At 35.1% G+C, this 12951-nt stretch overlaps 1 protein-coding gene across 1 annotated transcript in view; it reads right to left on the bottom strand.

The window, feature by feature from the left end:
• Positions 1–1036: 1036 nt before the first annotated feature.
• Positions 1037–12951, bottom strand: part of LOC127853857 (ras-like protein family member 11A-like) — a 222059-nt gene continuing 210144 nt past the window's right edge. The window contains exons 3-4 of the mRNA XM_052388658.1: positions 2049–2122; positions 1037–1486 (exon numbers count right to left, since the gene is read on the bottom strand). Coding sequence (XP_052244618.1) covers positions 1037–1486; positions 2049–2122 — 524 coding nt within the window. The remainder of the gene's footprint in view (positions 1487–2048; positions 2123–12951) is intronic.

The raw sequence follows: 12951 nt of genomic DNA, 5'->3' as shown, positions 1-12951 counted from the left end.
AAATAGGTGTTTTGTGCCAGAGGATAAGAAACACTGTTTATCCCCAATTTTAAGTACAAACAGGCCGTCAACATAAATCGCCCGTTTCATGAAAGATAAATGAAAATTGTTAAGATTCAGTGTCTTACAAAGTAAGAAGAAATCATATCTTCGACTGCGCAATAACAGGCGTCTTTAAACAAGGACCACCTGTTAACATTACAATGCAAAGCTTCTCTGTAATAATAATGCACTATTGTTGTTTTTGTCTTAAAACAACAGCCATGTTTACACCAATTATTCGTAGAAACACTTTGCAAATTATATACATATGCGTTTGCATTGTATGCAATATATGAAATGCTGAAATATGACGATGCAATTTATAGCATATTCATTCTTTTTTAAAAAGTAGTTCTGGTATCGCCGACATTATTATTTTGCTACTTGAATGTGAATGTGCTTTGCTCATAACAACATTTCTTCGCGCGAAGATACAATTCATATCGAAATAAACCGATTAATGGACGACACTTAAAAATGATTTATTAATAAAATAGGAAAACGTGGGATAAAAACTAAGATATGATAAGGAAAATACAACTTTAACATACATTCTTCTACCAACGAAACAAAGTTGTCCCGATTTTAGCCAAAATAAGTGAATAGCAAAAAATAGTTATATATTTATATTAGCGTGATTGATGACGTTTTGATGACAGAACTCCAAATCAATGTAGGCTACTTAATTTATTAAAGAATGAAAAAAAATTATATTGACAACAGTATTTTGTTACATTGCACGCGCATGTTACATAATTCTAATCCAATAAAATATAAATGTTAATAAAAACTTTATTTATAAAAGTAGTATAACTTATAACCAGAATGTTTGTATTTACGTTATTTTCTTAAAATGAAATATTCATGTAAATTACATGTTGTTTACTAAATTAGTATCATATTATTTGAATACATTTAAAGAACATAAATATATTAATTTATTAAGGCATTCTGGCGCATACGGGGCCACGAGATTTACACAACATTGTAACATTCATTGCAAGGTAGAAGTTCGAGTTCTCCATGCTCGCTGGGCGAGGTTTCGGAATGACTGTTGGATCTGTAACTTGGCTGCCACTGATGGGTTGTGCATAAAGCGAGTCAGTCCCTCTTTTTTCTTCACTATATGTCGCACTTGCTGCGCTAACGTTACAAACACTTGATTCATGCTGGTCCGACCTTCACTCGCCGATGTTCCGAAGAACAGCAAATTATACTCGGCACAAAGTCTACTGATCTCAGTATCAGACACAGTTTTTCTCTCAATCATGTCCGACTTGTTGGCCACTAATGCTACAGGAATTGACCGGTTGGTACTCATAGTGTGCACGCGTTCCACCAATGTTCTTGCAATTTGGATGCTCGAGGCCATTGTGATCGCAAATACTATGATGGCGCAGTCTGCCCATAGGACTTGGTTTGGACTTATGTCGTCTGCTGCCGTCTGAAAATAAATACCCATAAATTATGGAACAAAACCTCGGTTTATCAAACTGGAACGGTCTAGACATCTCACGCTTAGGAAGAATTATAAAAGCAATAGGCAACAATGATTTGTCAGATATTTGCTGTTATCTAAATAACTGAAACAAGTTGACCTCATATTTCTGATTATTTCATATTTGAACTTTATTTGTTTTAAAATTATTTTGATTGTACATGCATTGTCAAATGTGTAAAATAAAGAGAAATAAATGAAATTTATTAAACAAATTATGACGACAGATTACAGTACGGCCATATAAAGAACGAGGTGACGTGGTTGGTGTACATTGGCCTTAAATTACACGCACATTTACAGGTAATGTGTGCTGCTCTCAATATGTTGGCTTCACAAGGAGACCTTGATTTTTTCACATACCGTGCGTCAAATTCTCATTAAAACAAGGAACCATGTTTAAGTGGCATTCATTCTATATTGGTTTGCATGTGTCAACGTCACTTCTAGTCTTCTATGAAACTTTATAATTGCGTATTTAGTTTTATTATTTTTGAGAGTTGTTTACCTGTCCGAGAGTGTCTATGATATTCAGAGTCAGATGTTTGCCGTCTATGCATGTCGAGTGGCTGTACAGCATCTCTGAAATTAAAGTGTGCTAGTAACATTGCCCCAAACATCATAGTGAAAACAAACGAGCATGGACCTTGTCAATAGCTAGAATGCAATTTAATTATTTAACTGTAATTTCAATTATATGTAAGAGTGTACCGTCTTGTTAGCATGAATAAAACGTTCCGTAAAAGAATTCTCAAAAACTAATGACAATAATAGTGTTTAAATTTTCGGTATTGTCATGTATAACTCAAATGCCGACGACATACTGAAGCCACGATTTAAATGAAAATATGTTTCTATAAACTGAGCATCGCTGAAGACATATTTGTTTGAACATCGTGAAATTCACTAAACGGTTTAGAACAAGACATATGTGAAGTTTTCCAATTTCTAAGCTATTGGTTTTTTCAAAAGACACAGATTTCGATATAGCACGCCATTAACCTTCGAGAACAGGTAAGCATTACAGCAAAGGCGAGTTATTTGTTGGTTCATCACTCTTAGCGATAAAACGCTTAACATCAAGTTGCTAGCAATGAATTAGTGTCATGCTTTATTATCCTGATAAATGCACGTAATCAACGAAACATTAATAAACGATTTATCACATTGTCTGTTTAACTGTATTACAAGCCACATCAACGTCCAGTTACCTGTTTCAGAACTATAATTGCCGATGAATCGTTTGGTCAGGTATCGAACAGTTAGGGCTGAATTGATAATCTTATATTATTATATAACATTAACTATTATGTAAATTGGTTATCAAATTAAATTTGTAAGAAGTTTGAATCGTATCAGGACACGTAAGTTTGGCTAATCTTAATATATGTACAAATACACATAGTAATACAAGTATCTTTAACAGTAGAACATACTAGTACTCTAGTCGGAGTAACAGATATAACTTAAGTGCTGGTTTTATTACTGCTAGTGTTAGTAAAAATAGCAAAGCGGTGTAAATTGGGAACAGTTAATGTCTCGCGTCAGAAGGGCACTTTGTTATTGTGTCGTTTATAACATATAACCTGTACATAACTTATACTTAGACATGAAAACAACCGTTCATACAGTTAGAAAGAATGTGATGTTGATGGAAGACGATGTAACGATATAATAACGAATATAGTTGAATTCATAAACTGAGTGGATTTTCTTTTCAACTCCAAATGATATTGACATAAGTGTATTGTTCATAGACATTACGTATGTATACGACGTATGTTTTGTGCCAGAGCAAGAACAGATTTTGGTCCGTGTTTAACAACCAAAATATTTAAACACAATAAAACTCGTCTGCGTTTTAATAAATACAGGCTACTACTGTTGCTAATTTAAACAATAATGTCTGGTCGAGGCGGAATAATGAAGTCAAAGTTTGTACTTCACATAAGGCTCAACTAAGGAGGATATGTAATGGAATACACTTTATTCTTTGTCTAAGGTCTAGAAGCATGTTTGTATACGTACCAGTTTAAATATATGAGTTCAAATCTACCGGACTGAAATAATACACCAAAGAATAATAACAATGCTGTAGTGTAAAACAACCGGGACTTGTTTTGCAGTTACTCGAATATATACCCAATTTTACATTTTAACGAACATTTTTAAGATAACCAAATATAATGCCTTATATGTGTAGTACTTGCGTAACCTTAAAGTAACATCTGTTATTAACTACTTTTTATTTTGTTACAAGCAAATAACATCTTCAAATTACTTTGATTGACGACATGTTGAAGTACTTTTCAAGAGTTTCATATGTGAATTTATATATACTATATTCGCCTTCTGCATACCTTCAAGAATTGCTCTTCCTATACAAAAGCTCAAATAACCATGTTAATAAATGCAAATATATTGGACTGTGTCTACTTAACTAATTGTGTATTGTATGTGACTTGCAATAAGCTCTATTATACCATATTTAACAGCAAGAAACTCTTTATCATTTCTAATAACAAAAATAATACATATACTATGCCTAAAATCTAATAACGCACGTGAATCCCCTCCAAGAACTATATATCATAAAAACATAAGCAGTATTGTTTATCTCATCAATTGAAAGCAGTGTCAGTTGTATAACGAGCACCATCGGATTCCCACTCACTCTTTCATTTGGTTAATTGCTTCAAACATTGTCGAAACATGCTTCTAATTTCCTCAAACCAATCTGAATGTGCTGAGAATGCGGTGTCGATTGTCGACACGTGATCATTCGTGCAACAAAACGAACCTGCATGTGCTTAGTAGTCGATGTTGAAGTGTACTTATCAGTTGAGGATACACAATGTCTAACTTTAAAGTCATACCTTAGAAAAACATGCTGTCTCAGATAAAGTAAAGCAATTCGATTTTGAAATTTGGTCTAAAGTTTTCGGGACAGCGTACAGCATTTAACACAAAAACATGTGTAGTATAATTTACAAGTCCCGATATTCAATTGTTTATTTGTTGTTGGTTTCAGCAACAATTTCGGTACTGCCACCGTATGACCTTTGTTGGAATGTTGTATTTATTGCATAATAAATAGATGTTATGTACCGGCTGAAAACCCGTTGAGTTTCCAGTTTTACGTAAATGAAATTGTTCTGTTTAAAATTTAAAAATAAGTTTAGATATGTGTTAATAATAATGTCGATAAGGTTACTCGTGATCATTAGAACGGTTCAGTACTCTTAAAGGAAACTTCTGTAAAAAAAAAGCGTGCTATGCTTACTGGAAAAAGGCACCCAGGCAGCAGCCTAAACAGGATAATACAAATGTAAAACAGTTTATTTATTGTATTTTATTTTCTCTGACGTTCACATAAACTATCAAAGTAAACACGGTGCTTTAATATTAATTGCCTGGATTTTATTTTACACGTGGTTCAACTTTCATTGGCGGTAACTTACATTGTTTATGGAATGCTTCTGATGTAAAATCATGGAACTAGTTTTTAACAGTTCGTTCCAGATTTTATCCCATAAACAAATTGCAAGAGAAAACAAAACTTATTAGTTTTGGCATACGTGAATCTTAATTGTCTCCAAGCATCATCGAATCCACAGGTAATTACCACTTTCAAAAGCGTTTTTGTAAAGCTTTATTTATTGAGATCATCCCTCAATTATGACTTTGGTGTGTATGAAGTCGCATAATTCATAGCTAACGCTGTAGAACGAGACTAAGTAAACCATGAAATTGTAAATGTGCATGTATTCTCAATTAAAAAAACTGAACACCAAAAAAGACTATTTATCCCGCGCCATCGGTGGAGGGATATTGTTTTGGCGTTGCCCTTCCGTCCGTCCGGAGCCATATCTTGGAAGTGCTTTGGCGGATTTTATTGAAACTTGGTATGAGTATATATATGGATAAGAGGATGATGCACGCCAAATGGCAGTGTACACCATATGTTAATAATGGAATTATGGCCCTTAGTATATTGAAAAAATGCTTTTTTGAGTGTAAAATATAGAACTTTTGTGTCCAGAAGAATATTGGCACGGATCTTATAAGGAACAAAAAACAATTTTATCCAGTGAATGTAATCAGTCGATGAAAATTGACAACAATGGTAAGAATGTCAGTGAATGTTATCTGTCGGAGAAAATTGACAAACAATGGTCAGAATGTCAGTGAATGTAAGTTATCGTGCTACTAAAATATGGAATAGTCATTGTGTTATTGAGGAAGGCATATTGCTATATTGTGTAAAGGAAAGTATTTAATTTATGTTCAGAATGACTTTTGACATGTTTTGATGATATGAAGTACACGTGTATATTTATAAATATTAACCGTTGGCCAAGATAGGGTATGAAGTGGCTAAGCTTGTCTGTGGTTTACTTTTGTAATTATTCAGTTTGATAAGAATATGCAATTAGATCTAAATTCTTTATTAAACATTATTTCATAACCATAATTTGAGTTGATTAAAAAAGCGAATATGACCAAATGTATAAAAGAAAAATGACCGCAAACATAATCGTTAATTTTGTGATTTATAAACAATGATCGAACTATCAGTTTGGAATGCCAAATAAATTCTAGGATGAGCTCAATTTTTTTTGTTTTTTTGTTTAGTTCTATGACTATGCAAATGTTTGTGAAAGCGTGAAGAGTGCATGTTCTTTCATCAAAAAAGAAATGCTTCATGTGATTAAGGATAATTTTTATTTAAAGCCGATGTTGTTTTATGTAAAAGGTTACTAGAATGTGGAAAAATGTTCTGACATTTAATGAACATATGCTGGAAATGTTGAAATTGAAGTTGTTATCATTATCGTATCTCGAAATTTGTAGCAATTGCTGTCTTTATTTAAGAATAAGGACATTGATAGCGAACTGAAGCATACAATGGCGATTCAACGGCTCTTTACGTACATGGTTGACACTAGACTGCCATTTGGCGCTGCTCGATCCCTGGAGATATTCAACAAACTTACGCAAGCCGTGCGATTGATTGTGAAAATGCAGGGACATATTTCTATTGTTGTGTACAACGTTCACTTTACTCACTCATGAAACTAGTACGTGAGCTTGGGTTTCAAATAAATAACAGCAAACTTGACGGCCCTTTCCAGGAAATCACCTTTCTCGGCCTAGTTTTAAACTCCGTTGAAAGGACTATAAGAGTACCGGAAAACAAACTACTTGAAGTCCATTGTCTTTTACACAAAACGCTTAACACTCATAAGGTTACAAAAACAGCATATACAGCAAATTGTTGGAAAACTTAACTGGATAACCCAATGCATCTATGGTGGTCGTTTTTATATGCGCCGCTTAATAGACCGTGCAAATAATCCACGCGCTAGTGGACACAGAACCCGTGTAACAACAGACATGAAACAGGATATATTGTGGTGGCTGGAATTTATGAAAATATTTAACGGAACCATGCCGATGATTGACGATACGTCGGCAATTTCTGTCAGTATTGACGCTTGCCAAAACAGCTTGTGGCGCCTTCTACCAAGGAGACTTGATTTAAATGCCATGGACACAAACTACTTCTGCCTATTAATTATTTAGAAGTTTTATCACTGGAAATTGCTGCAAGACGTTGGTCACATGTATTGTCTAATCAGATGGTTTATGTTCACTGCGATAACATTGCCGCCTGTGCCATTATTAACAAGTGTTCGAGCAGACACTCAATCGTAATGGACTCGTTACGCCGTGTTTTCTGGTTAAGCGCAGTGTTCAACTTTCGTATGCGCGCTGTTTACTACCCAGGTCGTTTTAATACACTAGCTGACAATGTATCCAGGCTTCATGAGCCAAACGGCATAAGGCGACTTATGGAAACAATTTCTCAGGTCGATTTTTCTCCTTACAGGTATTAAAAGTGAACGAGAGAGGGAGTTAGATCGTTAAGTAGCATTTTATTACAGCAACGCTTTTTTCGACAATACGAAGCGGACATACACAACACACAGACATTCTAATATTAACTTTTGTGCGCAATTTGGCTACGCTGCTGTTCCGGCGTCGTCGAATACAATATGCCGTTATGCTGCCTTTCTTGCCAAATCCCTCAAATTTAACTCCGTCAAACAGTATCTGAATATAATTCGCCTTTTGCATGCGGAGTGGAATCTTCCGAACCCGCTTTCAAATGACTTCCGCCTTACCACAATGCTGCAAGGCATACGCCGACACCTTGATGATAATGTGGTGCGCAAACGACCGATTACCCCTGATATGCTCCTCGCTATAAAATCAGCCTTGGATTTTACAAACTCGCTTGATTCAACCGTATGGGCAGTCGCACTTACGATGTTTTATGGACCATTACGGAAAATCATTGTTTTACCGAGTCTTTGCAAAGCCTCCCATCCTGATAAACAATAACGACTGTGTGACATAACGTATCATTATTGAGGTATTCGGTTGCACGTTCGATGGAGGAAGACTAAACAGTTCCAGTCTAAATCATTGGACATTCCATTGCCACGCATTCAACATCATCGTCTATGCCCGGTGCAGGCAATTTTTCACGCTGCCCGACAGACTGCCGGTGCTGACCCTTTTGGCCCCGCCTTCCTGTGTGTTATCGGTGGTAACGCAAAACCATTAACTAGCGAACAATTCGTAGTGCGAAAACGTCAGTGCCTGGAGGCGGCCGGTATTCCTTCCTCCAACATCGCTGGCCACTCATTCCGACGCCAGCGGTTGCAACATTAGGTACAGCATCGGCCTTTCTCACGACGCTATCAAACTGTTAGGGGACTGGCGCTCCAACTGTTACCAACAATCCATATCAGACGATGTTCGGCAGCGTTTCCGAAAATTCAATTAATGCAACGCGCAATCAAAGACAGCTTGGTATTATACATCGTTACATTACGTCTACTCCTACTAACGAACACCTACAATTGGGTTTGGGAAGGTCAATAATCAAACAATGTTTGTTAATACAGTGCTTTTATCTCATTGTTGATTTGTGTTATGTGGAACATTACATTGCGTTCTCAATATATTGAAAACCCGCTTTCTTATCTTATGTAAATCGTAACAAACGTAAGGACCACTTTGAAAATTGAAGAACTGATGAGGTTAGCTAGTTGCCAGTTTGTTTTTAAATTTATTCAAATACACACAAAGTTAGTTAATGTAAAGAAGTCGCTAAATATACGAAGATAAACAAATAAACATGTTTTCGCGTGCATGTACATGTAAGTCAAACGCTATTAGTCGCTGAACCCTACACACAAATAAATAAATAAATACATATTTCCATAAAAATCACTCACATTTAATGTGATGCTCATCTTACGCTTATGTTTCACATCCGAAACGATAGAATACATTGTTTTCTAATTCCAATGTCACATTCATGTTACCAAACTCTATCTGATACAATATTTTCTAATATAGCCATTATATGCATCTTTTGACGATTTAAAAACCTTAAAATTATAAAGCATTGCAACTCGAAACGATTGAATAATTTGGAGAGTTTTGTTGTTGTCGTTTAAATTTGTGAAACTACGAAGATTGCTTATATAACTTATAAAATACCCATTTATGTATGCTTGCCAGGATAGCTCAGTTGGCTAATGCGTTTTTACTTCAGGATTCCGGGGGTCACTGGTTCGAGCCCTGATGCGGGGCTACTTTTTTTTTCCTTTTTTAAATTTTATTTTTGATTTTTTACTGGAGCTTTTAAAATTTAATGTTTTCATTTATCTATATAAAGCATTAAATGACTGACTTTAAAGCATGCCAAAATCTGTGAAAAGGCCCCTTTAAGACCTGCATAATGGTCTGCTAGCGGTATCGGATAAAATCCATTGGCGGTGTACAAGCGGATAGAAAAGCGACGCGTGAAACACATAACTGAGCTAAACCGGGCTTATTAATTAAGACAATTTTAAGCGCAAACTTCGTAGCCCCGGAACTTTTGCTTATATACAATATACATTACGGTTAACATACAATGTGATGTGACAATGCTTAATGGATAAGGCGCTTGCGTTGCAATCCAGAGGTCCCGGGTTCGATCCCGGGTCGGGGCACATACATGCCAGTCATGTTTCAGCTGACTGACAAATAAAGGCTTATCCAGGCATTGAGACTTTTACAATACGGCAATACAAAAGGCTGTTGCAGTAACCATATTCCCCGTTTAATATGTCCAGATTGAGCAAATATCTTTAACCCATTTATGCCTAGTGGACTCTCCCATCCTTTTAATTCGGATAATTTATTTCCAACATTAGGGATGTCTAGTATATTTATCTCTATATTTAGAATATTTCTTACAGACATTCCTTTAAGCATACAGCGCAGACCCAGATGAGACGCCGCATCATGTGCGGTCTCATCTGGGTCTACGCTGTTTTGCCAAGGCCTTTTTATAGACGCTAGGGCATAAATTGGTTTTATAGTTCGTGTTATGGGAATTCTTTACCCGCCATTGTCCACACCAAAAAGTAACATTAATGAATTTTATTAATAAGATCCATACCGACATTTTTTTGGTGCACATGTGTTTGTAACAATTACATCTAACGGTTTGGAAATCCGCTGGTGTTAATTATTTCAATTAGTAAATAAGGAGCTGTCAGCTAGCCTAAGTAATATTTTTGTAAACTATCTTGTCTTCTTAATATTGGTTAAGACTTCTTTAGTAAAGTGTGTCAATATAAACAACAAAACAAATATTCAATGTTATAAACTATAAACTATTTTGTTGATTCTGTGTATACCTGTTCATTATATCTATTCACACATTACCGACTCGACTTTAAATCCCGTAAAACAAGTTTTTAACAATTTCAGGACTGCTTAAATTTTTGGATAAATATACGCAGATGTATTAATTTTCCACTCTGTCTGCACACCTGGTTTGTTATATTACAAATGTACAAAACATTCCGCAGGTAGTATTTGTATCAGGATTCTTAATGTCCACAAAGTGGATGATTGTCGTTTGAAATAATTAATGTGAACGGCGTTTAAAAAAAAACAGTTGTTTGATTTTTGTTTCTATCGCACTAACGTCATAACCAAGTCCCCGAACAGCTTAAATATGTCATAATAAACACGGTATATAATTGAGTCGCGTTCTGAGGAAACTGGGCATAATACATGTGCGTAAAGTGTCGTCCCAGATTAGCCTCTGCATTCCCGCCAGACTTATCAGGGACGATACTTTTCCCTTAATTGGATTTTTGCTAAAAAAAGGACTTCATTTAAACGAAAAATGTCATAAAAGCGGAAAGTGTCGTCCCTGATTTGCATTTGCGAACTGCACAGGCTAATCTAAGACGACACTTTACGCACACCGCATTTTTCCCAGTTTTCTCAGAACACGACCTCAATTGATGTACAACGGCATAAAAAAAACAGTGCTGATTTTTGTTTCTATCGCACTTCGTCATACCGAGTCTCCGAGCAGATTAACATGTAATAATAAACACTGTATATGATTGTTTGAACCTGTTTGGACAGGTGTTTTTTTATTTGGAAGATCAACCTCTTATGTTTGCGGAACACGTGTTGCGTTTTTACTTCTGCCGGTTGATTGAACATACCATGTTCGTAGGCATAACATATCACGTTCGTATGAAATAATACAAGTTATCAAGTTCAAGTTTGAAGGCACATTTTCTCAATCAGCCATGAGTTCGAGCATCTGATATTTTGTATTTTGTTGTTTGAATTATTACAAATATTGTTTATATCCATTCCCTTTAACATTTCTCTCTCGAATTCTGTAGATGAATGAATAGAGAACAAAGCTTACGATGTGGAAGCTGGCATTACTTATTTTGGAAGTATAAGTATAGGCGAATTAAATTTTCAATAAAACACACAAATTTTGTTTATTTGTGGTTTGACGTTTCACAGCCGAAGTCATCAATAATGCGTACTGTGCATTGCAAGTATGAGTTTCAAATAAAGATAATAATATCCGCTACAATAACTAGATCTATATATTCATGTTCGAATTGTTTACTTTCACATTTACAACATACCTATTTTCCTTGCTGTCATTTAACTTCGTAATAGCGATGTATTCATACAGTCGTGACACAGATATTCATAAAGATGAGATACACATAGATTGAAAAGTTTTACGTATCAGTTTTATCCGTTCTTATGCATTTCGTTAAATGCATCATTATTTATTAGTGATCCGCTTCTTCTTTTAAAAACGTATTGTTGTGTGGTTTTTACCAGGTCTACAGTATTTTTCATAGATCATGGTTTTCTTTACATGAATTGCTCATAATGATATCATGTAATGCAATGAACCTGTGAAATCGTACATAAAATCTTTTGATCTGTTTTACACAGAAATATTCACTCAAAGATGATCAGAAGTGTTTTACCAGAAAATATTAATTCGGTATCCAGAACAACAAACTGAGAAAATCAGACCCAATCTGCCTTACAGATAGGTTTCTCGGAGCAATAGGTTTCTTCCTGATTAAGTTTTCACAATGCGAGACAATACTATTGAAACAGAAAAACACCCTATGTCCGGTACTAGCAGGCAATGTTTAATTAGACATGGTTTAAGGTAAACATGGACAGTTTGCTTGAGCACATACAATATAATTTTAAAAGAGAAGTCTTAATGATGGCCCCACACTGACGTGCCCCCCTACATCTTGTCACTATTCATGTAAGAATGCATTTATATTCCTCTGTAAAGATATCTTACATTTCAACAAATATTTCAACTGTTCAAGTAGAAATGTATGCAACGATACCGCATGTTCCAAATATCGTTTTCCGCTATTATGTACAATTGCATGTCTTTCTGTTGCAATCAAACCTAACTTTGTAACGTAACAGCATTTGATTTTAGATAAAATATTAACGATTCTATAACGAAATATTTGATGTTAGAAAAATATAACATAAATGAAGTCGGGAATTTATAATAATAATCTTTGAGATATATTGGTCCCATGATTATAGGATTTGAAAATTATTATTTTTTTATTAAGATCTCTTGCAAGTAAAGACCAGTCATACCTTTACATTCATTGTTTAAAATAGGCTAAATGAACTATTTGAAAGGTCAAAGATAAGTTACTCACGACGTGGTATTTGACAAGGTATACCAGTTGATAAAATGGTCAAAAGTATTGACACGGGAATCCAAATCGTATTAAATTATCTCTCACATCCACTGATCTATACGATTGCAATAATACCTTATTATCACCACCAAGTAGTCAAATCAGATGTCGGAAAGGATTATTCTATAAATTGGTTAACACGTGAATAATTTGGTTACACCATTCCCGGGTGGTGTCATTTTAGAACAGTAGTTTTAGCGATCAGCCAATCGAAAAAAACTAGTAAGGGAATTATTTGATCAAGCCAATTAGAAA

This window comes from Dreissena polymorpha, chromosome 12, assembly GCF_020536995.1.
Source record: "Dreissena polymorpha isolate Duluth1 chromosome 12, UMN_Dpol_1.0, whole genome shotgun sequence".
NCBI lineage: Eukaryota > Metazoa > Mollusca > Bivalvia > Myida > Dreissenidae > Dreissena > Dreissena polymorpha.
The sequence above is the reverse complement of the archived record's forward strand: the minus strand, read 5'-3'. Positions and strand labels throughout refer to the sequence as shown.